Below are 24,358 nucleotides of genomic sequence, written 5' to 3'. Positions count from 1 at the left end.
CAACAAGTCACTTGTAGAATCACTTAACTTCTTTGAAACTAGACATTCTCATTTTTAATACATTTTATCAAAGGTTTGAATAGTTTATTTGTATTATTGTTTACTTAACCTAAACCAAAAGGTTATTGAAATTGATTTATGTTTGTTACGTAAATGAATGTCTGAAATATAATCTTTTGTCGAGAAAAAAAAGTTGGAGTTAAAATGTGTAGGAAGATAGATTAGTTGTAGAATTTAAGAAACCATAATTCAAATTTTATCAAGTGACTCCAACGAATTTCTATGAATGGTGTTTAACTCCAGTTTCCCGGAAAAAAATGACTCACTTTAACAGAATGCAGTTGTGACGAAATATTACAAATCCAAAGTCCGTTAGGCACAAGGTAAGTACATCCGATCTGCTATAATGCAAACATATGCATCAACAGATCGGGAATCCTGCTAATTAGTTTGGAAACCATCAGGCCCTTTTTCCATCGAATGACATCTACTAACCATATCTCTCTCTGTAATATTTCGACAGCTGTTTCAGCATCAGTTGCTTAAATTAGTCATCTCAAAATTTCTAAATTCGTTGTTATGTTGAAAGTTTGACAGCCTTGATGTAAAACAAAGGTTTTGTTAGGTTTAGGCTTGAATTACACGCACTCTTGGGGGGGAAATCGATGACTGATCTACTAACGATGATTCATTTGATTTTGGTGAGTATCCTACTTGGTAGATCAAGTTACTTACCACTTTGTAAAAAATGTATCTATAGGGGGAACTTATCTATGGCCGGACACGACTACAGTAGATATAAAATAACAACGAAAATTCAAACGAATTAGTGACCGGACAAGAAATTATTCAAAATTAAACATGATTTCAACTTGAAGCTTTCCCTTTTTTCATCTCTATAGCACCCTCAAAAGGTTAGCAGAAGATAAGGATTCAAAAACGAAAATAGTTTAGTCCCAGAAACTTTGAATTTTGCTGTCCGGTTATAGACAGTTTGTTCTAGTTTTTTCGAAACAAATGTTTCATACTGGTTTGTCAAAAAACTTATATGAAAGGCTTCATAGAATGTTCAATATTCTAAAACCCGTACTCACAAGACCTGTGCATGTGATTTGAGTCATTTTGCTACGTTTTGTTCCATTGCTGAAAACTTTGGTGAAGTAAATCGTAGAGCCATAGACAACATTTTTGGAAATGAGTTAAAATTAACATATAATGATTTCTCTTACTAGATGAATATGATTATGTTAATTTTTTTTATAATAAAGTCTGCTTCATTTAATATTGGAACACAAACAATTGCGTGTAGTTCAGTCATTTATTAACGAATTCATAATTTGTTTTTCATACAAATGTAGCATTTTCTTTACTCTTTCATAAAAAAAAAAAATAAAAAAAATATTCATTGCTGTTTCGAAGAAATTCTCGTACTTTTCCCGTAATACGGCACATTAGGCGGCGCACACCCTTTTCGTCCACCGTTTTGGCGATTTGATTCCACCAGTTCTTCATTTGAGTCATGTTCCTAACAAGTTTTCCCTTTGCCTTAAGCCTCCGCTTCGTGATTGCCCAGTATTTCTCTATCGGCCGGAACTGGGGGCAGTTTGGGGGGTTGAGGTCCTTCGGTATTACGCTGACCCCGTTCGTTGCGTACCATTCCATAACCGTTTTGCTGTAATGGCAGCTTGCGAGGTCCGGCTTAAACATTACTGGACGGTCGTGGGCACGAATAAACGGCAGAATCCGTTTCTGTAGGCACTCTTTTTTGTAGACTTCTGATGTCATTGTCTTGTCAGTGAGAAAGACTTTGGTTTTCTGTCCACAACTGCATATCCCCTGCCAAATCATGTACTTGCAGGCGAATTTATCCGCAAACACGAACTTAAATTTTGCAGGTACATCCCCCCGAGCCGTCGCCAAATAAAATTTTTGACCTGGGATTTGCCCAAAGTCCGCCTTCACGTAGGTCTCATCGTCCATCAGAATACATCCGTCGAACTTGGTCAGCACTTGGTCGTACAGCTTTCGAGCACGGATTCTGGCCACATTGTTCTGCTTCAGCGTCCGATTTGGCTGTTTGCTGGCTCGGAATGACCTTATTCCTTCCCGGAGACGAATTCGTCGCACCGTACTGTGAGCGGCCTGGAACTTATTGGCCAAATCGCGGTCTGAAAGATTGGGATTCCTCTTGACGGCCTTGATGACTTTCCCACGCAGTTTCCGGTCGACAGTTCCACTCCGACGCTTCGAATGCGGCTTCCGAGCCGTCGTCAATGTTTCCTTGTACTGCTTGATAACACGCCATACGGTATTTCTGGGCATTTAAAGCTGTTTAGCTAGCTTCGATGCCGACAACAATGGATTTTCAAGAAAACTGTGCACAATTTGATCTCTCCGTTCGGCTTCCATGGCGGTTGTTTACAAAATGCTATCGTTTGGTGTTATGACATAAATACATGGTGAAAGGTAATGAATTTCCCGACACGTGGGTGAAAAAAGTTTCCAAATCCGTCCACTAGGAGCGCCGAATTTGTTCCAATATTAAATGAAGCAGACTTTATGGTTGAGTGACCATAATATAATCATAATACTCTTCAAATCACTAGAGGAACCAATATTTAAAATAATATATTTTTGAAGTTATTGTTAAAAAACCTCAAGTTTCCAGTAGTAGACAAGTTCCCTCTCTCTCTCTGATCGAACTTTTAAAACTAGAATAAAGACAGCATGGCTCAAGTAACCAAAAAACCACTAAAACAGTTCCGTAAAAGCTTAATCAGCCCAATCAATGTTCTGATGTGCTTTCCAAATAACACCAAATTTGTAATCTTATTGAAGAGAAAGCTGCCTCATAGAGTACTCAAGAACTTGATGAACTATTTTGAAAAAAAAAACAAACTTTAAAATATAAAAACAGGATTTTTCAAGTTCGTTGAGTACATATAGGGTTAGTTGTCTTATTTTGGACCATTTAAGCGGTGGTAAATCATGTTTTTCTCATCAATGGACGGGAGGTTTATATCTTCCAAGAAATTTATTTATAGTTTATGATCTTATTTGCAAGTTTCAATGAGAATTTTCAACATACATTTCGCCGTTATCGAAAGATTTGCAAAGATATGGATGATCAAAATTTCCATATTTGAACCTACTGTTTCTATTTAGGTACTGAACCGGTTCCTTTCATTCAACCTAGAACTAAAATTTCTATAAACTGAATGATTTTTTGAAAATATATAAACAAATTCATTATAAATGTAAACTTCAATAAAATATTATCTATCATAAAAAAAGTATTACAGCTCATTAACGATTAAAATCATTTAAATTTCTATTATAAATACCTCAAACACTTTCATTCCCCGTGAGTTCTTTCAGAAAAACAATAGCTGAAACTTTTTTGTGTTTACTTACTTAGAGTTAATTTGCGTAAAGCTGACAAAAAAGTGAGAAATGTTCAATAGTGGTTCTCAATTATGTCCCAATTAAAAATCCGCACCTTTGTTGATCTTTTCGTAATAAAACACAGTTTTGATTATGTCAGGTCTAATAAAAATGGAACCCGAAGTCGAAAGTCTCCTATTTTTGGAACCTTTACCAATTTTTCGGGTTCTAATGATTTTCATATATTTTAGACAAAATAGGTAGTATGGTTCATATTCTTTACAGTGGCAGTAATATCCCTTTAAACTTTGGCTTGGACAATCAAACAACGTGATTTTCCTTATTCACGCTAATTTCTCAAAACGCGCCCCACTAATTGGGCATTCGAATTTACCACTGGATGAGTAGGTATTTATTAAAAAAAATTGAAAATTTTATCAAAAAGACTTTTTATGACAAAAAGCGGTATGGTAGGATTCTGGAAAAATAGGAGCTCATTGTTCGTATAGGAGTTTCTCTGTCCTATGCAAACAAAATGAATTATTTACAATTTTCGGCATTTTAGGACTAAAGTAGGCTCTAGGTCATGGGTGGAAAAGCAGTGGCCCACGGGCCACATTTGGCCCGCGAACGTCAATTTGTGGCCCGCGAGGCTTACGTTATGAAAAAAAAAATATTTTAATATATCAGAGCAAGGCCATAATATTTGTGAACTTCTTGTAAATTCTAAATTAAAAAAAAAACAGCTTTATTTAGAATTTGAATCAAATAACTATTCGAAAATTTGGAGGCAGTAAAAAGTCGCTTTAAAAGATTTGATAATCCGAGCGGATTATTTAACGTATAAATATACTCAAACATCACCAAAATGCCAACAAACTCTGAGTTGCAGACTTAATATTGGAATTTGAGAACACATTCAAGATGTTTAAAAGCCTCGTGTAGTTTCCTATGCATTAAGAACATACTTTTCCGATGATTTAGCTTAATGCCAGGATAATTACAAATGGAAAACTGTTAAATGTGCTATGATACCCAGGTAAAGAACAAAATTTCATCAGGTTGGTCTGGATGGGCTTTATAATACAGATTTCATCCTGCATTTTTTTTAAATTGTTTAGTTTATGAAGGGTTGCTAGCGAACCGGGACAAGCGGGAATTTCGGGAAAAAGTTTAGAATATCATTCCTTTACCGGGAAACTAAAAAAACCTGAGAAATCCAGTAAAAACCGCCAATGTCAAACCGTCCAGTGTCAATTTTTGTAAAATTTCGCACAAATTCAGAAAAAATATTTCCAACTAAGAAATTTTTGGGTTCAACTAAATGTGATTACTAACAAAGCTCTTTCAAAAGACTAGAAATATTTTTATCGGAATTTTAAAAAAGTTTAACTGCAGACGTGTGAATGAGCTGATTAGAACGTCGTTCGGCTTAAATTCATCTCAGGCCTAACTTTTCCATCTTTGAAGAAAAAGCTTAAAACTTTTCAGGATAGAAGTCTTTGAGTAAGTACTCAAAGACTTCTATCCTGAAAAGTTTTAAGCTTATGATATTTCGAAAAGGAAACAAGTTTTATGAAAGAGTTATTTTAGATATCTTCATTTGTCGCTCTTAAATTGCTTCATTTAATGTTTTTATAGATATCTACATGTCAATACTTACGAAGGCAAATATTCGAGTTAAATTATGAAAAATAAATATTTTACGGTATTTTTTTGTATTTTTGAAATGATTCTTAATTTGAGCTAAGGCTTATCCCATTTGAATTGATATGCTAATGAATGTTTTTGTTTTTAAATTGTCACAATTTTTTATCAAGTTTTCCTGATTTGTAACATATTCACTTTATGTAGTTTTAATACGGTAAGCCGACACGATTTTTGGAAAAAGTCTTTTTCTTTGCGTGATATATTTTCGATTATTTTTAGCTATTAACATTTCAGTTCAGCTCTGAGCTATATCACAAGCCATTCAGCAAAATAACATCATTTTATATGAATAAAACAACTAAACGAGTATAAAGTCGATAATTAGAGTCGCATAAAAGTTTTGGCTCATCAAATAAAAAACAATTGAAATTGTTTATTTATTTCCATACGATTTTGCTAATTTCTATCACACATTTTTTAATTTTATACTGGAAGATATTTGTTATACATTGAGATTTTAATGATTTCTAAATCTGTAGAAATTACAGCATTAAACGAAAAGCTTTTTTTCTGCGAATCATCTACATATATTTTTGCAACTTCTCAATGCGTTTTTTCATAATTTTATTTGATTAAACTGCCGTTGGACGCATAATTGTCACATGTGACATTTCGACGTTTTTGACTTTTTGATGCCAATCGTCATAATTTGATACGTATTATTGAAATTCTTTGTCGAAACATAAAGTTTATTCTAGAAATTTCGAGAAAAATGCAAAGTCAATTTGTCACACTGGGACAAATGGACGCATATTTGTCACACTCAATAAATGAACGTGTAATAACTTTGGAACGTCTTAAAAGATTGTCATCAAACTTGGCATACGTGTCCTTAATAGTCGGGAGGGGATCGCAGAAATATAAAGAGGGGGAAGGGTCACTGTTTTCGCGACATCCCAGCATGTGCAAGAAAAGCACTGCAAACTGCTTCGGGTTCGTTGCTGGCGCTTGGAAGAGTGCATGTAAACGAAACCCGCTTCACAACATTAGTCAAATAATACTCCTCCGGCGCCGTGGAACTGTAATCCACAATTGTCCAGGATGGCCGTATGTGATTGTCGGTGGTTTTAGCAGACAATTTCTTCTTTGGTTTTGCTTTGAGTTTATTATTTTGACCTACCTCGTAAAATACCGGAGATGTCTGTTTTTTTTATGTTTACGAACTATTCCGCCAGAGTTACTTCATCCGGAACTTGTCCCAGGACCGTATTCACTTCAATCCGATTGATTGTCCTCGCATCTCGCATCTGTTGCGACATTTTCAGCACAGCAACTGACAGTTAGTTGAAGAAATGTTGCTTCCTGTACAGTGAGTGAGCTGCCGCAAATTGCTCTCCATGCCGTTTTATTGTTCGAACCCGTTAAACACTACATGTTTATCACCAAATAATGTACGCTTTCAAATTATCCGATTCAGACCTGATTTTTTTAATTTAAGCTTCCATTCACGAACAAAACACAAGAGCCACACACGAAGTTCCAAACCAAACAACTACTGAGAAAATGTTCGTGGTGTGACAAATATGCGTCAATTTTTCGACTATTCATAAGATTTCGCGGCATAAATGTCACACAAGGATTTTCATTGAAAAAAACACTTCATTTTCGAAAAATTTGATGGAGGCTCATATGATAGGAGTGTACTTAAGAGATCTACGGCATTAAAGTCAACAAAAAATGTGAAACTGTGCGATAACAGCAAAGTGCTTTTGTGAAACTTTGATTGCGTTTTTCTCGCTTTGCCTTTTTGTAACATGTGACAATTATGCTTCCAACGGCAGTAAATATGTTGAAAAAAAAAGTGCTAACAGAAATTTGTTGGCCCGCAGCAAATAAAATATTTAAAATTTGGCCCCTTTTTTTAAAATTTTAAATGTCCTGACTTTTGGAAAAACAGTAATTGATTTTCAAAGATATATCCAAATTGTGATTTAATAATGAGAACATCAAACAAATCTGTAAATAAATAGTTAAACTCATTGAATCAATTAAAATCTTCTGTTCAGATGATATTGGAGTGATGTTTGTAGATACAAACTGCAGGCCAGCCGTTCGTTTCAGTTGAATATGTTAAGGCGTTTACAATTTCTGTAATTCGCCTTATTATTTTAAATTATTTTCATTATTCTAGAGGTGCTCTGAAGAACCCTAAATTTTTTCTTCGCTGTGTCTTGAGTTTTGACAAGGTGGATTTGTGGTCGACATCTTATCACACAACTAACAAAAAAGAACAACCATTTATTCCCCACTATCAGCATTGCCACATTCTAATCTGTACTTTCACCTAAAAAATCTTTTTCATCTGTGTCTTTTTGTAAAAAAATGTGCACCGAAAAGTTGCAACAACGAAAAAGATCATAAATTGTAAAAATTATATTTTTTCTCATAGTTCACACATAGTTCATTTCACATAAATCTTATCTTTGTCTGTATCTTAATAAAATGTCAAATCGATTTTGTTTCAATTTCTTCAAAACGTCTTTTATTGTCTTTTTTACTAGATGAAGCTGTACTTGTGGCAACTTTATAGGATCACTGCTGTTTTGTGTTTTTTTTTCTTGGGAAATTGACTGCCAAAGGAAGCATTTCTCGTAAAAGTACAAACATAACTGTTCGCTCTCAGATTTCTCCTCTAAACAATGTGCAATAGAATTTTCCGGAGGAAGAAAATCTATTTTTCAGTATTTGAATGCTCTCGCTCACTCCGTGTAGATGATCTCAATCTTGTTGATTAGCAGTAAGATTTATCTATCTCTCTGCACAGTTTGTGAGGAATAGTAGAAACAAAATTGCATTCTTTTCCACTGACCAAGCCAAACTGAAGAGAAATGCCAAACATGCTTGAGAGAAAATAGCGAGAGGCAAATTATTTCCAACTACAAAAGCACGGTAGTTGAGTGGACTCACAGTCACACTGGCTCATTTATGTACTAATTGTTACTAATTTTGATACTTTTTTCAAAATTCTTCGATTTTAGAGGAAAATAAAGTTCTACAAACTGAAACTAGATACTTCTAGTAGTTCTAAGAGGCCAATTTTGTGAAATTCGGATCAGTGGTAGGCAAATTACAGCTGTTTGAATTTTCAGGACAGACTATTTCTGGACCTTGATAATTTAAGTAGCAAACCTAAGATTTTGTAAAAGGTATTTTAACAAAATATTTTAACAACTCTCTTGATATACGGGTGGATACTGTACAACTTAATTTAAAATTTTCCCTTACGAAAAGTTATTTAACAAGAGTGACTGTCATCCTTTTCAATAAATTCAAAATAAACTAGAATTTTATTTTACTTTTATTTAAAAATTGTAAACCTTAGAAAAACTTAAATCACCAATGCGGTTGCTGAACTTCACCCGTCCAAGGATCACTATTTACAGGACGTTCTTCTTCCTTAGGCTCTTCCTCGTCATCGTTATCGTCATCGGTTTGATCGGGAAAACCTTCCTCTGCCTCTTCCACTTCGAATGCAGGCGGCGGACTAAGATCTCTTTTCACTAGTGCTGCTCGTCTTTCAATGTCATTTCCCTTTTCACTTAATTCACGTTGTTCAGCATATGCTGAAGATTTCGTACCAGTTACTATCAAGCTGATCAGCAGACAACATATCTGTTTGTATTGAAGAAAAAGGTATTATTTATAACTAATGGAAGGTCACTATCTTCAGAGAGCTCACCAAATATGATAACTTTATCGAAGACATTGTCACGATTTGCGATCGTTAGATTTCTCTGTCAGACTAAGCTGCTTGATTTGAATTGTATCGCTTTTATATTACCAGTGGATCCCAACGATGTCTAATTAACAAATTCACAGATGCGGAATTTCTAAAATGGCCCACGGTTTGTACGGGGAAAATTATTGTGCTCGTTTACTTATAGAATGGGCCTTAAGTTTTTTTAGAGTTCTTCCAATTGATCGATTAAGATTCATATTTTTAGTAAATTTTGAACTAGGTAACTATAGTTGAAATGTAATTGAAATATTCAAAGGTGTTTTAATTTTTTTAAACTGTAAAGTAGATTAGTCTTTTCGCTTAGCTTTAAATAAGGCGAACATCTGCTATTTTTAGATAATTCAAATTACATTTTTAAACATCTTTTAGCTTTCTTTTAAAAGCTTTAGAAAGTAGCACTAACTAGTGTTTTACCTTTACAAACAGTTCTCTGAGTAAGAAATGGTAGGAATTGATAACTATATGTATGTATATTATATGTAAGAAATATAATTAGCGATTTCGATTATCTAATTAGAGGCTGGTGATACTAACTGTAAGTTTCCATTCATCCCTATGTAACGCATACCAAAGTATGTTCGTCCTAATTTTCAAAGTTTTTATGAAAACTATTTAAAATAAAGTTTTAAAAATATTTCAAAAAGTGTCTTTTGAAATGGACATCAGCATTTTGAGTAATAATTCTCATATACGCCTATGTATAAAAATGAGTGTTTGCCTGTCTGTTCCACATAGACTTAGATATAAGTCTTAGTTTCTATAGAAACCACTGGTCCGATCAACGTGAAATTTGAATAAAGCTTATACCTGTGGTGGAGGCGATATACGTACATGTTTGCAATATTTTTTTATTTACGACTTCTACAGCAACATAAAAAATCGTATTACGATGATTGATATACTTTGGTACTTTATGTTGCATTGGTGATTTGTTGTACGTTAGGCCTAATTTTCACAAAACTTCTTATTGATGCATAAATAAAATGTATAACACATTATAACAATCCGCCATGCCAGGTAAATGTTTGACGTTTTGTAGTTAGGACAAATGTATGGCCGTTAACAAAAGCTTTCCAAAAGCTCCCTAACTAATCTAAACTTTTCTATGGAGGACATGGTGTCGCTAGCGCTGGCTTAATAAATCCCATTGAAGATCCAGCAGTTTAAGCTATTTTAAAGCTTATTTTCAAATTTTCCTTATCAATTTACCATGCAGTGCCATCATTTTTGTTGTGTTGGAAGATTATTCATAATTATTTCTAAATTCTTTAAAAAAGTTGTAAAAATTACATCACACTGAGCATGTGTTATACATGAAACAAAAGCTTAGTTTTATTTTATTCTGGCCAATTCTGGCAGACTCTTGTGTGTCTGAGTCGCTCAAACTTGCTTTTTTTAAAGATCCATAACATTTTTAGATAATTCAAGACTGAGCATTGTCGCCATCAGCTCAGAAGACTTGAGCGTTTTAACAACTGAGTTATATGACACACTAATTTTATTTCTTTGATTTTCCTTTCCTGTTAAATCAAATTTAAAAAATCTTCACATTTAATATACATATGTGTTTAGGTATATGTATATTGTTAAAAGTATTTACTTTGTAATGCAAAATATTGAAAATAATTCTATCGCTTATAATCTCAAAGAAACTCTGCTTATTCATTAGCCTTTTCCAATTTGACAATAAAAACATATTTGGAGCTTGGAAAAAAAAAATTTTGAGTTTTGGAAATAGTTGTTTTTGCAACAATTTTCAAAAAGTGATTTTTTTTTCAGCAAGAGTCGTAAGTTCATCCAACGAAGCTTGCCAAGTTGGATAAATACGTTGATTGCTGCTTTTCGGTACTGTTTTCAGAACTGAAAAGTTCAAAATTCATCATATCAATCAAAAAAAGTTTACGGTACCGCTTAAAAGTATTATTTTGAATATTATATTTCTTTTCGAAGAGTATTGAAAAGTAAAAAATATAACGATGCGAAAATGATGTAGCGAATTTCTTTCTCCCTCACCTAGATTTACCTGAGATGGAAAGAGAAGCATTTTGTTTGACAGATTGGACAGCTGAATTAAAAGCTCCAGCAAGAGCTTTCAACTGTTATACATACTTATAGTCTACTTCTAGGGGCTTATATGAACTAATGAGTGCATTAATTGCACCCTAGTTTTGTTTTTGAAAATCACTTAATTTAGTACTTTAAAGATTTCTTGAGTAAAAAAACAAGCTTATTATATTTTTTTTAATACTTTGATACTTCAGAAATTTAAACTCATATCAAAAGTGTGTATTTTACGTATAAAATTTTAAAAATAAACCCATCAATACGTATACATGAATAATGAGTTTTGTGAAAACGCGGCCTTACTTCATACAAATTGATTTCTACACATTTACGATTCCGTGAACATCGATTAACAACTTAAATAACACTCTATTGGAAGTATGTTGTACTCTTGTGCGATATGAAGCAATTTAACTCTCGAAAGATTGCTCAAGCGACTCTTTATGCGAGGTGTGATGCACTACTTCAACCATTAAACGATTTTTGGAACCTCTTTATGTAGTATACTACGTGTATGTATAAAATAAATATAAAATAAAATATTTATCGTTTCAAATATTTTTATCACATCAACTGTTTTTCTAATTCATAGTATTAACTACGACACAATATTTTATGTCACGTTACATTTAACAATTTGAATAAAATGAGGATAATCTTCGAAGGTACCTTGCTTTAAAACAAATTTCTGATCAGTATTCGTGCTGTAGAGCTCGTTCTGAGGCTTGTAGGACAATTATAAAATATTCGTCAGGTAACTGCCGTGTTTATACGGTTTCATGCAATCTAAAATATGAACGAAATAAATTAGTTTCGATCTAATATTTTGAAGATTTAAAAAGATATCGTATCTCATCGGTCGGACTAAATACGACTTCATTCAACATATCGTAACTAAATCGTATTTCATTTGGTTTTAACATTTTCTACGATGAATATACGATATGGTCGAATTTTAAGCGTACATATTAACGATTTCGATTCGAGTTGCCTCCATATACGAGTTTGACGATGATTTCTTTCACGATTTTATGTTGGCTTTATTTCTATGCTATTTTGATTTACTTTCCATATACATTATAGAATGATCGTATTTAAGTTACAAAAGCAGCTTTTACCTACCAAAGCGGAGGCAATACATAAATTTCTTGAACCATCACTTGGGCGTTATCCGACACCTTGTTCGTACCTATCGGAAGTATGCAAGAGAGTGCATGATTTTGCTCTCAAAGTCTTCAAATTGTTGCCAGCAACATTATTTTCCAGTTCTCATTGGTCAATATTATTTAATTCCCTTCTGATTTTTAGCCATCTGGTTGCACTGCTGATCGCAAAGAGAACAAGACGACGATTCTCTCGCGGAAAATCAAAATGAGCAACATCATTTTCAAATTTACAAACATGGCGGACTTTCTATCAAATCCGATCTAAACCCACTTCAGACGACTGGTTATACGATCTTTTCACTGTTCAGTTGGAATTGCGATTCGCAAAACTCAGATTTTTTATATATTTTTGAATATTTTTTGATTGAATTAAAACTACTCGAATTCGAAAAATATATGAAAAAACGAGCACCTTCACAACTTTAAACGCGTTTTCTCGAAACAATCATTTACCCAGCTAACATAAAATCGTAATAGAAATGATAATCCAAATCGAATATTGAGACGTTTTCAATAACTATCGTAAACACGTTGGTATTGAGTGATTTTCTATCATTCATTTACGACAAGCTTTGCCCAAAAAAAATTGAATCGGATAGCAGTTCAGTCAATTCGTAAATATGTCTCCAAAAAGTTGAGAATATGTTTATTCGACATTTACGATTTGAGTGAACTGAATTACGATAAATGGGCGGTCCTTCAATTGACACGCTCTCCGGTCTCTTCCTTTGACAGGTTCGTAAAAAGAAAATCTCACCTATAGAGCTTTAGCGTAGACCATATCAACTGTTGAGTTAGCATCGTGGTAAGATACCGGTCTGCTAACTCGGAGGACTGGAGTTCAAATCTCGATCGGGGAAATATTTTTTTTTTCGTTTACTTGCTTTTTGTTGGAAAATCGAGTCGTTGGAATCTTGTCTTTGTAGATATATCGCCTCCACTTTTGTAGCTATATGCTATTCTGGTAAGTTTAATACAATCTTTTTATCTGGTATATTTGTTTGAATAATTCTGTTGTTCCTGCGTTATACCTTCATAAATGTTTGCTGGGTAGGCACTTGCATCCCTCTGATCCCAAGCGCCTCATTTCCATTTAATTTGTATAGGAATCCTCCTTTTCAAAAACGATTAGATAATACTTTAAATAATTTTATGACAATTTAAACTTCATTTTTTGCTAAATTTGATCATAATCGTTTTAAAATGGATCGAGTTTTGTAACATTTCACAATAAATTTTTGAAGAACCCCTGTACCTTTTCTAACAAAGGAATTTTTAATACAATTACTTATCCAATTCTTTTCATTAGGATAACTATCTAGCATACCTAATCTAGAAAAAGAAAAGAAATTTTACATGGAAGGTTTTAGGGTACGAGAAATATTTTTATGGTGATTTGAGACCCTTGATCTATACAGAGAAAAGATAGAAGAAAAAAAATCCTCTTAAACAATTTCTCTTATACTCATACAAGTCATCTATCCATTCTATCAGAGTGGAGACGAGAGAGAGAGGCTGGCATTTTTGTATATTGTTTATTTTAGTTAAGACGAATAATAATTTTGTGCTAATTCGAAACCTGCTTTAAATTTGACGGGGAAAAGAGAGGGCATTCCATGTAGGTTAAACATACATTTTTGCATTATTGAATTTTTTCTGAAGTAAATAAAGGCAGAGTACTTATTTGACATTTCAAACAATGATTGGAAAAACAAATTTTAGATAGGTTTTGAAAACAGAAAAAAATCATTAAAGAAAATTAGAATTAATCTTCTTAGTATTGAAGTTCTAAGCTGAAGTTCAATCGAATCTGAATCTGAATCTGAAATCCAAAATCTGAATCTTAAATCTGAATCTGAAATCTAAATCTGAAATTTGAATCTGAAATCTTAAACTGAAATTTGAATTTGAAATCTGAATATGAATCTAAAATCTGAATCTGAAATCTGATATCTGAAATGTGATATCTGAATTTAAATCTAAATTCTGAATCTGAAATCTGAAATTTGAATCAGATCTGGAACCTGAATCTGAATGTGAAATCGGACTCTTAAATCTGAAATCTGAATATGAAATATGAAATCTGAATCTGAAATCTTAATCTGAAATCTGAATCTGAAATCTGAATCTGAAATCCGAATCTGAAACCTGAATCTGAAATTTTAATCTGAAATCTGAATCTGAAATCTGAATCTTAAATCTGAATCAGAAATCTGAATCAGAAATCTGAATCAGAAATCTGAATCTGAAATCTGAAATCTGAATCTGAAATCTGAATCTGAAATCTGAATCTGAAATCTGAATCTGAAATCTTAAATCTGAAATCTGAATCTGAAGTCTGAATCTGAAATATGAAATCTGAAATCTGAGATCTGAATCTAAAATTTGAATCTGAAATCTGAATCTGAAATTTGATTCTGAAATCTGAATCTGAATCTGGAGTTCGATTTTGAAATCTGAAATAAGCATTTGAAACGAGTACAAAAATCAATCAAGAAATAAAAAAAATTATCTATAAGCGGAATTTGAAGTCAAAATCATAAGTTTATACCAGAAATTGGAATCTGAATCTGAATCTGAATTTGAAATCATCAACTGTAACTATTTGATAAAGAATCACTAGAACTAGAACATCGATTTGTTTGTTTTTGATAAAATTTTATTTAAATATTATTTGCAAATTATTACAAACTAAAACTTACACAACCAATATTATTTATTCTAGATTTGTTGATGGAAAAAAAGAAAAATTGCTCCACAAGTTCCATAAAATGTGCTATAAACCGGTCAACACAACGTTTCTTATCAATATCAATCGTTCTCGATGCACATTTCGAAAACTATACAAACGAAGTCCGGGCTTTCGTTGCTGCTTCCAGGAGCTTGGGGTTAAGTTATTAATAACACAACTGTGTGTATACTGCTGATGTGCTGTTGTGGCTTCAAGAAGGAAATCGACATCTGACCGCTGCCCTGAGCAGATATGATGCACTATTCTTATCAGAGACTTCACGGATGAAATCGTCGTCGTTAGCTTTCCGAATCCTTGTTTGCTCGTGTGTCGTTAATGAGGGAGTGCGTTATGGCTAGTAAAAAGTTCCACTGATTAAGATTTCTTATTCTTTGGGTTTCATAATACGGCCTTAAATTGCTGCCTTAGATCACTACGCACTCATGCGGGAATTTGGCTCCAGCTGTGATCTGTTCCGGTTTCGGACACACTGAATTAGAAAGGTTGAAGTTATAAACGGTTTCATACTTTTATGGTCAAGAAATGAACTCACATCGTTGGCATCGATTTCCCCAATATCCGGTACCTTCGCAACGGCATTTGTACTGCGGCATAGGAGATATTTGGGCACACGAGCCACCATTTAGACACGGAGATCGGCTGCAGACATCACTCGATCGACCCTTTGAAAAGTGAAATACAGAATATTTTACATTTTAAGATAACAGGAGAATAATTGCTAGACATTAGGGCTTACCTTCAACGCATCCTGGCACTCCTTCCGGGTTGCGTATCGAAATTCCGACTTACAGCCAAATGAGCATGTACATTGACCGTTATCTATCCGGCAGCCGTGCTGTGTTTGATCCAGTTCACAGGCATCAGTCAAGTAGTAGAATCCTGGTGATGGAAAAACTAAGTTAAATATAGACTGACTAGCGTTGGAAATTCGTCATGAATTTCAAGCTTTTTGTTTAGAGACTTTATGGATATGGAGAAACGGATGCCTTTTGGGGCTTTTTCCATTTACAATTAAAAGTCGAAATATTTTAGGTCTGGACTGCAAAAAACAGTGAGACCACGTTGTCACGTTTGATTTTGTCATTAGTAGCCGTACTGTGGAATCCAGTGTTTTGTAAAGGATATTTCCAATTCTTCAAAAACTTAATTCAGAATGTTATGTTTCAATGTAGTGAACGGAGGCCTCCTAAATTTTTTAAACTTAGTACCTAAGCATCGAGTGATTGCCTATTGCGCCTTATGTCATGATCGACAGAATCCGGTCGAATTCAAGTGTTTTACGCTGGTTTCCCGTATTTTAAACAACACTTCACGTTGTGGTCAAACTCACATTGGAATTTCCGCGCCCACAAATGTACCTTGGATTGAACTGTGAAAATAATGTGCAAGATTCCAGGTGAACTTATGTAGTTCACAGTGTTGGACTGATTTTTTAAGTGCGGTTCTTAGCACAATATAGGGGAGAAGCAGGCTTTATGCGCCTATTAAGCAGAATACTGATTTAATCAAATATTACATTGAATATGTGTACAAAAACATAAAACCAGACATATGTTTTCTACACATTGGAGTAATTTTTATGTTGAAATCTCTTTCAGTTTTCGGGAAGTCGATTTTATTTAAAGACATTTTCTCGAAAACTATCCTCAAAAAACGAAAAATTCGTTTAACTTATTTCGAAGCGAGTTTTGAGACACACTTTGTATGAAAGAGTTGTGACAGTTGTAAAACTACACAACTTCATTGAAGGTTTCAAGTCACTATTTTGAAGTTTAATGGTTCTTTTTGGGTGGTTACTTTTAAAAATGGCATGTTTTCATTGTTCAATATCTCTGAAAGTTGCAAACATACCAAAACAAAAATATATACAATAGAAAGTGCAATCTTTCAACTTTCATGGACATATAGTTTCATCTGTATGCATGAGGTTTTACTACTAAAATATCTTAACTGAAAGATGCCAGTTTTCTAGTTTTAGTATTATAGCCGATTCAACCATTCCTCGATCGGCCAACTATATGCCCCTTTCGTGTTGAAGCGGGAACTTATGTAAGTGTGTGTGAAATTTGCCAATCTACCATCTTTCAGTTGAGTTATTTTAGTAGTAAAATCTCATACATACAAATGAAACTATATGTCCATGAAAGTTGAAAGATTGCACTTTCTCTTGTATATATTTTTGTTTTGGTATGTTTGCAACTTTCAGAGATATTGAACAATGAAAACATGCCATTTTTTAAAGTAATCACCCAAAAAGTACCATTGAACTTCAAATTAATGATTTGACACCTTCAATGAAGTTGTGTAGTTTTACAATAGTCACAACTCTTCCATGCAAAGTTTGTCTCAAAACTAGCTTCGAAACAAATTAAATGAATTTTTCATTTTTTGAGGTTAGTTTTTGAAAAAATGTCTTCTAAACATGTTGTATCAAAAGATAGAGCTTTGGCGTCTTCAACAAAGTTTTTTTTTTAAATTTGATGATCTACAACATTTCTGAAGACGTCATAGTTATAAAATGATAAATACAAAAAATAGAAAAAATTATCTAACTTATAGGTGAGTTAATCAGAAAAAAAAATAAAATATGCGCATTTGAAAATGATGAAACATTGTAGAACATACCATAAAGCTATTTTGACAATAAGGCCTTCAAAAAGCCCATGATCACGTTTTTCGAGTTTTAAACCACTGTGCGTGCGAGCTAAATGCGCCTATTTAAGTTTTGGTCAAAATTTCTGTTTTTCTGGCAATATGTCCGTATAATTTAATTGAGAATACCATTAACTGATATCTTTCATACGACAAAGCTGAAGTTTTATAAAAATCTGTGTCTTTTATAATTTTATGGCATAGAGATGAATGAACTTTTTTTTCTATAATTCCACAACAAAAACAATTTTATGGCATAAAACCAAATTTAGGGTTGTCATATTATGGAGGCAGTTTTTTCATAAAAACTTTATCAAATTTGTTTTGAGATCTTCAATTCTCTCTTAAGACGTTGAGTAGAGCTTAGATTTGAAGTTTTAATGATAAAAATCATATCATTATTTTATTCGACCGGTTATTTTAGGATAGAGGCATTTTACAAATATGATGGGGGCATACAAAAACGCTGTCTCAATCCACTTTCTAATCATTATGAAACCTTCATAAAAGCTTAAATTTGTTTTACCTTTTAAGTTCATTCAAGTTTTCTTAGCTTTTTTAAGTATAATTTTCAAAAGTCAAAATATTACATCACAAGGTATCAAAACCTTGAATTTGAATTTTTGATTTTTTTTAAGGTGGTAAATTCATTAAATTGCTACGCGGAAAATATTAAATTAACACCTCATATAAACCGATTTTAACCGTAGAGTTCGGAAGCCTAATGCTTAGAAGTACCTAACACAAAACTGCCCACTAGACCTCTGCAAAAAATGACTTTTTGCTCCCATATGTTTTTTCGATGCCTTTTGGGTCACCAAGCATCAGTGTAAAATTTGAGATAATTTGGTTGATTCCTGAGTTAGCGCAACGCATTTCAATTTTGTATGGAAATTTGCAGTGTTCGGCATCGCTAATTGTAAAATTATCGGCGCTAATTAAATCGCTAACTCATTCAAATTTAGCGATCGCTAATTAAAACCGCTAAATGAGCGGAAAAAGTTATCGCTTCAAGCTTAAAGCGCTAATCGCTAATCGCTAACTGTTGATAAACAAGAACGTGAACAGGATGACAACAGCATGGATTATGGTTGCATCTCAATTCGTTTGCTCAAATACTTTACAAACATAGTGCAGATTGTTTACTGTGCCCAGTCTGTTGAAAAATCTTTAACCAGGTTTCATTTTTTTTCGAACTTTCAAAATAGTAATGCAAAATTCTCATGATATTGCCAAACGTGTATCTAAAAAACTAAATGAAATAAAAATGCAAATTCATTATATAGTGATACTGTCTTATATTTATTTTACCTGATTTAAAATACTTGTAAAAACTTCTTTGTGAAAAGTAAATATCTCGTCCATTCAAAACCAGTTGTAAAGAGCGGATTTTTCAGCATTTATTATTCGAGACTTGCTGTGTGAGATAGTAATGTAAGATCTAAAAAAAACTTAGAAATTTGGAATAGTTTTTGAAAATCAATCGATTAACCTAAAAAGCACATTTCAACAAATCACCGCATGTGGACGACCATGCTAAAGTCATGTAAAATATTGATCAAGTAGGCCGTTTACTGTACTTTTGCAAGCAATAAACAGTATCTAAAATTTACCTTCTAGCTTTGAATTATATAAATGATGTTTCAATTAGTTTAATACAGTTTAAAAATATTTATTGAATTGTTTGTCTGGTCTGAGAATGTTGAGAAAAGAAGTACTTCAAGAAAAAAAAGTTAATCTGTATGAGGCACTTCTGCCCTGAGACCATTCGAAGTAACCATTTTCACTTGGAGCGCATATTGGTGTAAGAATGATGCCTGATGTCTCCTTTACTTGTCAAATGACAAAAAGTCTACTTCTATCATTAATAATTTGTGAATTTGAAACAAGTAAATGGAAGTTAGCGTTCTTCATTTAGCGGAACCAAAAAATAGCGGAACTTTTTAATTCGCTATCTCAATCAAAATTTAGCGGCAAAATTAAACCGCTAACAAAAAGTTATTGGACTAACTAGCGACATTGAATATCTTTCCTGGGGTACAATTTAGGATTTTGCTTTGTTCACATGAAATGTACTGCAAGAATCAAGGAACATTTTTTATCCAAAGTTATATTTTTTGGAACTTTCAGAACATATCTGGCGATTTTGGAATGGAAAATTTTGTTTTCCCATACAAATTTCCATACAAAATTAAAACACGTTGCGCTAATTCAGGACTGGATGGATCGCTTCCAAAATTTTTATTGCTATTTCTAGCAGCAAAAACAACCAAAAAAAGTTATGGGAGGTGTAAAAATTTAAGAATTTGAAATTTACATACAAAGCTTGCAGCGGTCTACTGCCCACCTTCCAAGAATGGATGACCAGCTCTTCGCAATTTCGGCAGTGTATTGTGTAAAACCCGGGGATTGCTTCTCTTATCACTGTACTCTCACTCTGTAATGCTAAATTGCTCTCCTTTTTCTTGTCAGGCAAAAATAGAACAAAGCTAACAGCATAAGCAGCACAGCGATTGAAGATCGATCTCCGAGTAATAGATATTTTCCATTTGTAACAAGAGGAAGCAGTTTTAAATATGCAAAAAAGGACCAATCCTAGTGTGTACCCGCGGAGTCTACACGCAGTAGAATACTTTTCTCAGAAGTCCTTTTTTCGAGCAAATGATCCATAGAAGAACTGAATCTAGTCCTGAAATTTGTTTACGGAAAAAAGGTTTAAACTCTCAGGAATTTTTTAATTACTTGCCCCGTTAACTCTAAGATAAGCACTGTTATAAACGAGACATACAGGGTGTTCAATAAGTTCGAATTACATTACAATTACAATCAAAATCACGATAATTTAAAATCAAGTGCATCCAAAGAACAAGGTGCCAAATTTCAATGAAGATCGGAGCTTGCTATGTGCCAAAAATGCGCTGAAATGTGCATTGTGCCAAAAATGATATGATTGCTTTTCTGTCACTGGCATAAAGACTCGAGCTCTCGAGAAAAACGATGCAAGACCACTACATACAAACATTCAAATGAAACAATAAAAACATTTTATGAGATTTTCATACTATTGGATAATTCATCCCAGAACAAAAAAAAAAACTGATGAAAACCGAACTCACAACAATTTTCTACCATCAGCTTGACCATCGGATAGCTGAATTAGTGTACCACCTGTGGCAAATGGAGAACGAGAGTTCATTGTCTTAGTGCTTTTGCACGGCTCATCACCAAAGAAACGCACATCCGGCATTTGGCCAGAGGTTTGGCAGTATTGTCTTATGAAGGAAACAGGGATTTGAATCGAGAAACTGTTTTTGCCTTCCTAGTGCCTGCTTACAAACACATGCACAATCGGGCAGCTTGGCCGGAGATTGTCTGCCGGTGGTTTGAAAAACAAGTTTTTTTTCTCTGTAGTTTTCCTGATGGAGCCTTATATACGCATGCACAGTATTGATCGAGCAGTTCAATCCATTTATTCTTTGTTTTCATCCTCCTTTATCTTGTGATGGGATTGGAAGGGGCATGAAAACGTTTATATTTAGTTTCCTTCAGTCATACGTAATGCGATTGCGTTGGAAGCTTAATGCCGGCGGTCTCAAATCGAATCATCGCCGCTGGTGTTCACATCTTATGCCAATGGAGTTGAAATATTGGGAACTCATGATTGGAGTTAAGGCTGAATAATATAGCTATTCCTAATTAAGAATAACTGTAATCAAAGCAATAATGCAAGTGTATTATTTCTCTTCTTGTCTCGTCTGGTTCTGGTCATCGACCAAGGATAAAGCGTCCAATATTTTCGCTGAATCCTTAAACCGAAGTTTTCATCAACATCAGCGACGGCGACATCACTGACGACATTTCAAGTTGACCAGACATCTAACAAACATCTTCCAAGTGTCGGAACCAAACGAAAAAAAGGATGTCGATTGCAAAGATGTTTGAGGAATTTTTCATCGTCACTGGTTGGCAAGGTTGCCAATCACCAGAGCGAAAATTTCGGGTTTCAACTACATTGACAATACTAATATATCGAAACTGGTTGAGCGATAAACCTGTAAATGTGAAAGAGGCAGGTTCCATGAATAAAATAACATCAAATCAGTTATTATCACTCATTTATTTTGTGTAATTTATGGAACCTGATTACCAAAACAAGCAGAAGCCATTTTTTAGCTAAACTAAGGAAATTAAAGAGAATTATATTTCCGAAGTGAAGTTTTGGTACCAAACTGACCTTCTGGTATCAATATTTCTCTGGGAAACTTACGCGATACCCATCCAATAATAAGTATGGCATGTTTATTAACGACTTGACAGCAGTTACATGGTTCTCTCCTCACATAGTTTTTGATTGAACTTTTCACGTTTTTCGACAATCGACTCTTGGTTCCAAAACCAAGATGTTTTTTAAGTAATACACGCTGCGAAAAGATGAGTACGAGATTTGCAGAGAGGCGCTTGACTGGAATCCAGAAGGATATCGAAGGAGGGCCAGGCCCAGAAACTCGTGGCCGTGAAGCCTACACAGTAAACGAAAATTACCGAGTTCGGTAATTTTTTTACCGAAATCCTAACATGTGTAAATCGTTAAACTGTTCGGTAATTTTTTCGGTAAAAAACAAACGAACATCGGTAAATCGATTCTTCATTTACCGATGTTCGTTTATTTTTTACCGAAAAAATTACCGAACAGTTTAACGATTTACACATGTTAGGATTTCGGTAAAAAAATTACCGAACTCGGTAATTTTCGTTTACTGTGTAGTCGCCGAAATCCGAATTGTCGACGAGAATTTTGACTGGGACCAATTGAAGACGCTGGCTTCGGATTGTCAACAGTGGAGGTCTTTTACCTTAAGTAGTAAGTACAAAAATTTGCCAATTCTGGATTCTTTTTAAAGTAAAATTGTACCATTTGCTTGATAAGTTCATTCGAGATATTTAGTTTGCTTGGACCTTGTATACCATAAACCGTTAGATACTAGAAAAGTTAGTGTTCGATCGAGCCAGTTTATCCATCATGAAAGCCTTCAACGGGCCTGACTGATAGAACAAAATAGATGAATCTTTTGAATTACCAATTTACTGATTTTGTAAAAAATATCATCGTAACGATTGTGCTGGATTTTCTTAACACATTATGGACCTTGAAGTAATCTAAGCCGAAAAAAACAAAATCTTTATCTATTCTATAATTCAGAAACCTCTGGAATAAATTGTGTAAACTTGTGTTTCTTTGAGTTGCTGAAAGTGTTTTGCTTAATTTTGAAGAATAAAGTTTTACTATTATATTTATAATATTTGAGTTGTGCTTCTAAGTGTAGCACACTCCAATGATAATTCGTCTACATCGAAGCATTACCAGCGACCGTTAGAACCAAAAGTGCTCCAAAAATAATCCTTTGCTGCAGCATGGTTGATCTCCGGCTGAGATTCTAGCAGCAGTCCAAAATTAGCCGTTCTGCTTTGCGCTTTGCGTTCTTTCTTATGCTGCTGCCTGCAAGTCTCTTATGTTATCGCACTTGAAACACACTTTCGAAATAAGGAAGAAATAAGACTTCCACACTTGCACTTTTCCGTTTGACACAGTTCCCTTAATTCTTTTTGATCGATAGGAATGCACTTTTTCTGCTTCTGTCTTCCAGTTCTGACCGCTTTTTGGGGTCAGCAAGTGCCGATAAGAGTTTAAAGGGAAATTCGGTTCTGTTGAAAACCTGACCAGGCTCGATTTGCCTAGTTTGACTGCTGCACAGGCAATCCGGAACAGTAATCCGAAACTGAAACGATGTGAACTGACGCGCGGTCACCGAAAGACTGATTATGCTTGGGGGTTGTCATGATATTTTCGTATTTGCTTGTCGGTTCGCAGAACAGATGATGGAAGCAGCATTATGCTATTCAATCTTGAACTCGTGGGACTGAGCCGAGATCGGTTGGAGATTTTTTTAATCTCCAGCAGCTTCTTGAACAATTCCATGTGGAAGCGATTAAAATAGCGAGATTTTTGAGATTTCCATTTAAACAGTGTCTTTAGTTTACAAAAAGGGTAACTCCAATTGGAAAGAATTCTAGAATGTTAATCAATAAGGTTGCGTTAAATCATACTGGGAAATTGTAACGTATTTTAACTGCGCTCCAGTAGCAATCGCAACAAAACTTCTGTTAGGAAGTTTCCGTTTTCTTTGGACGGGCGATAAGACTTGTGCAGATAACGGACGAAATGCATTTAAACTTTCATCGAAGAACACGCCCATCATATGCTGTATGGTTGATTTTTATAAACTTTCCTGCTGGGCAAGGAAATGTGGGAATCGGGACATTGCCCTCGTTCGCAATGTTAATATCTGGATTTGAAAATCTAAGCTTTGAATTAAATTTGATAAGAGGTTCATTTTTGCATTTTTTGCGATCCTGGCTGTTTCAGAGGTATATATAATTAAGTTTTAGTTGAAGCCATTTCAGAGAATTATTTAAAACTAGAGATGTACCGAATATTCGTTCGGCCGAATATTCGGCGCCGAATACCGCAGAAAAACCGTTAGACCGAATATTCGGCTCACCGAATAGTTGAGCTAAGTATTCGGCCGAATAGGCCGAATCTGAAGTAGACTTTTAAAATTTTTCAAATGACTTTGGATAATTTATAAAATATTCAAAAATAATGTTGTAAAAGCTACACAATCATTAAAAACTTATGGTTTCAACAAAACATCTAAGGTGTATCCGCGTATCTCTCACTGTAGATCATAAATACAGCAGAATGCTGACAAATATCGCATTATACCTTGATTAACGTTTATTCCAGATTTTCTGGATATATTCAGGCTTGCCTATAAATCCAGAAAAAGATTCCAGATAAGTCAAATCTGGTCGGGATGTCCAAATATTGTT

The 24,358-nt window shown here is 34.1% G+C and overlaps 2 protein-coding genes across 2 annotated transcripts; both read right to left on the bottom strand.

Moving 5' to 3' along the window:
- Positions 1 to 8,426: 8,426 nt before the first annotated feature.
- Positions 8,427 to 9,127, bottom strand: LOC129755651 (uncharacterized). Its single transcript, XM_055752266.1, has 2 exons — positions 8,774 to 9,127; positions 8,427 to 8,706 (listed from the first exon to the last, which is right to left on the bottom strand). The coding sequence occupies exons 1-2, from the start codon at positions 8,798 to 8,800 to the stop codon at positions 8,428 to 8,430; spliced, it is 306 nt and encodes a 101-aa protein (XP_055608241.1). The 5' UTR covers positions 8,801 to 9,127; the 3' UTR covers position 8,427.
- Positions 9,128 to 14,700: 5,573 nt separating this feature from the next.
- Positions 14,701 to 23,290, bottom strand: LOC129755647 (sushi, nidogen and EGF-like domain-containing protein 1). Its single transcript, XM_055752263.1, has 4 exons — positions 22,830 to 23,290; positions 15,552 to 15,694; positions 15,348 to 15,477; positions 14,701 to 15,284 (listed from the first exon to the last, which is right to left on the bottom strand). Exons 1-4 carry the CDS (start codon positions 22,879 to 22,881, stop codon positions 15,220 to 15,222), a joined length of 390 nt encoding a protein of 129 aa, XP_055608238.1. The 5' UTR covers positions 22,882 to 23,290; the 3' UTR covers positions 14,701 to 15,219.
- Between the last annotated feature and the right edge of the window lie 1,068 nt (positions 23,291 to 24,358).

This window comes from Uranotaenia lowii, chromosome 3, assembly GCF_029784155.1.
Source record: "Uranotaenia lowii strain MFRU-FL chromosome 3, ASM2978415v1, whole genome shotgun sequence".
NCBI classification, from domain to species: Eukaryota; Metazoa; Arthropoda; class Insecta; order Diptera; family Culicidae; genus Uranotaenia; species Uranotaenia lowii.
The sequence above is the reverse complement of the archived record's forward strand: the minus strand, read 5'-3'. Positions and strand labels throughout refer to the sequence as shown.

Bases quoted from the DNA above. Each gene is read 5' to 3' on its own strand.
- LOC129755647 (XM_055752263.1), bottom strand. From the start codon at position 22,881: ATGCTGCAGCAAAGGATTATTTTTGGAGCACTTTTGGTTCTAACGGTC. The intron at 15,695-22,829 runs GTAATGCTTCGA...TTCCATCACCAG, and splicing joins TTTGGTTCTAACGGTCGCTG to GATTCTACTACTTGACTGAT. The intron at 15,478-15,551 runs GTAAGCCCTAAT...CACTTTTCAAAG, and splicing joins AGTGCCAGGATGCGTTGAAG to GGTCGATCGAGTGATGTCTG.
- LOC129755651 (XM_055752266.1), bottom strand. From the start codon at position 8,800: ATGTCTTCGATAAAGTTATCATATTTG. The intron at 8,707-8,773 runs GTGAGCTCTCTG...CAATACAAACAG, and splicing joins CGATAAAGTTATCATATTTG to ATATGTTGTCTGCTGATCAG.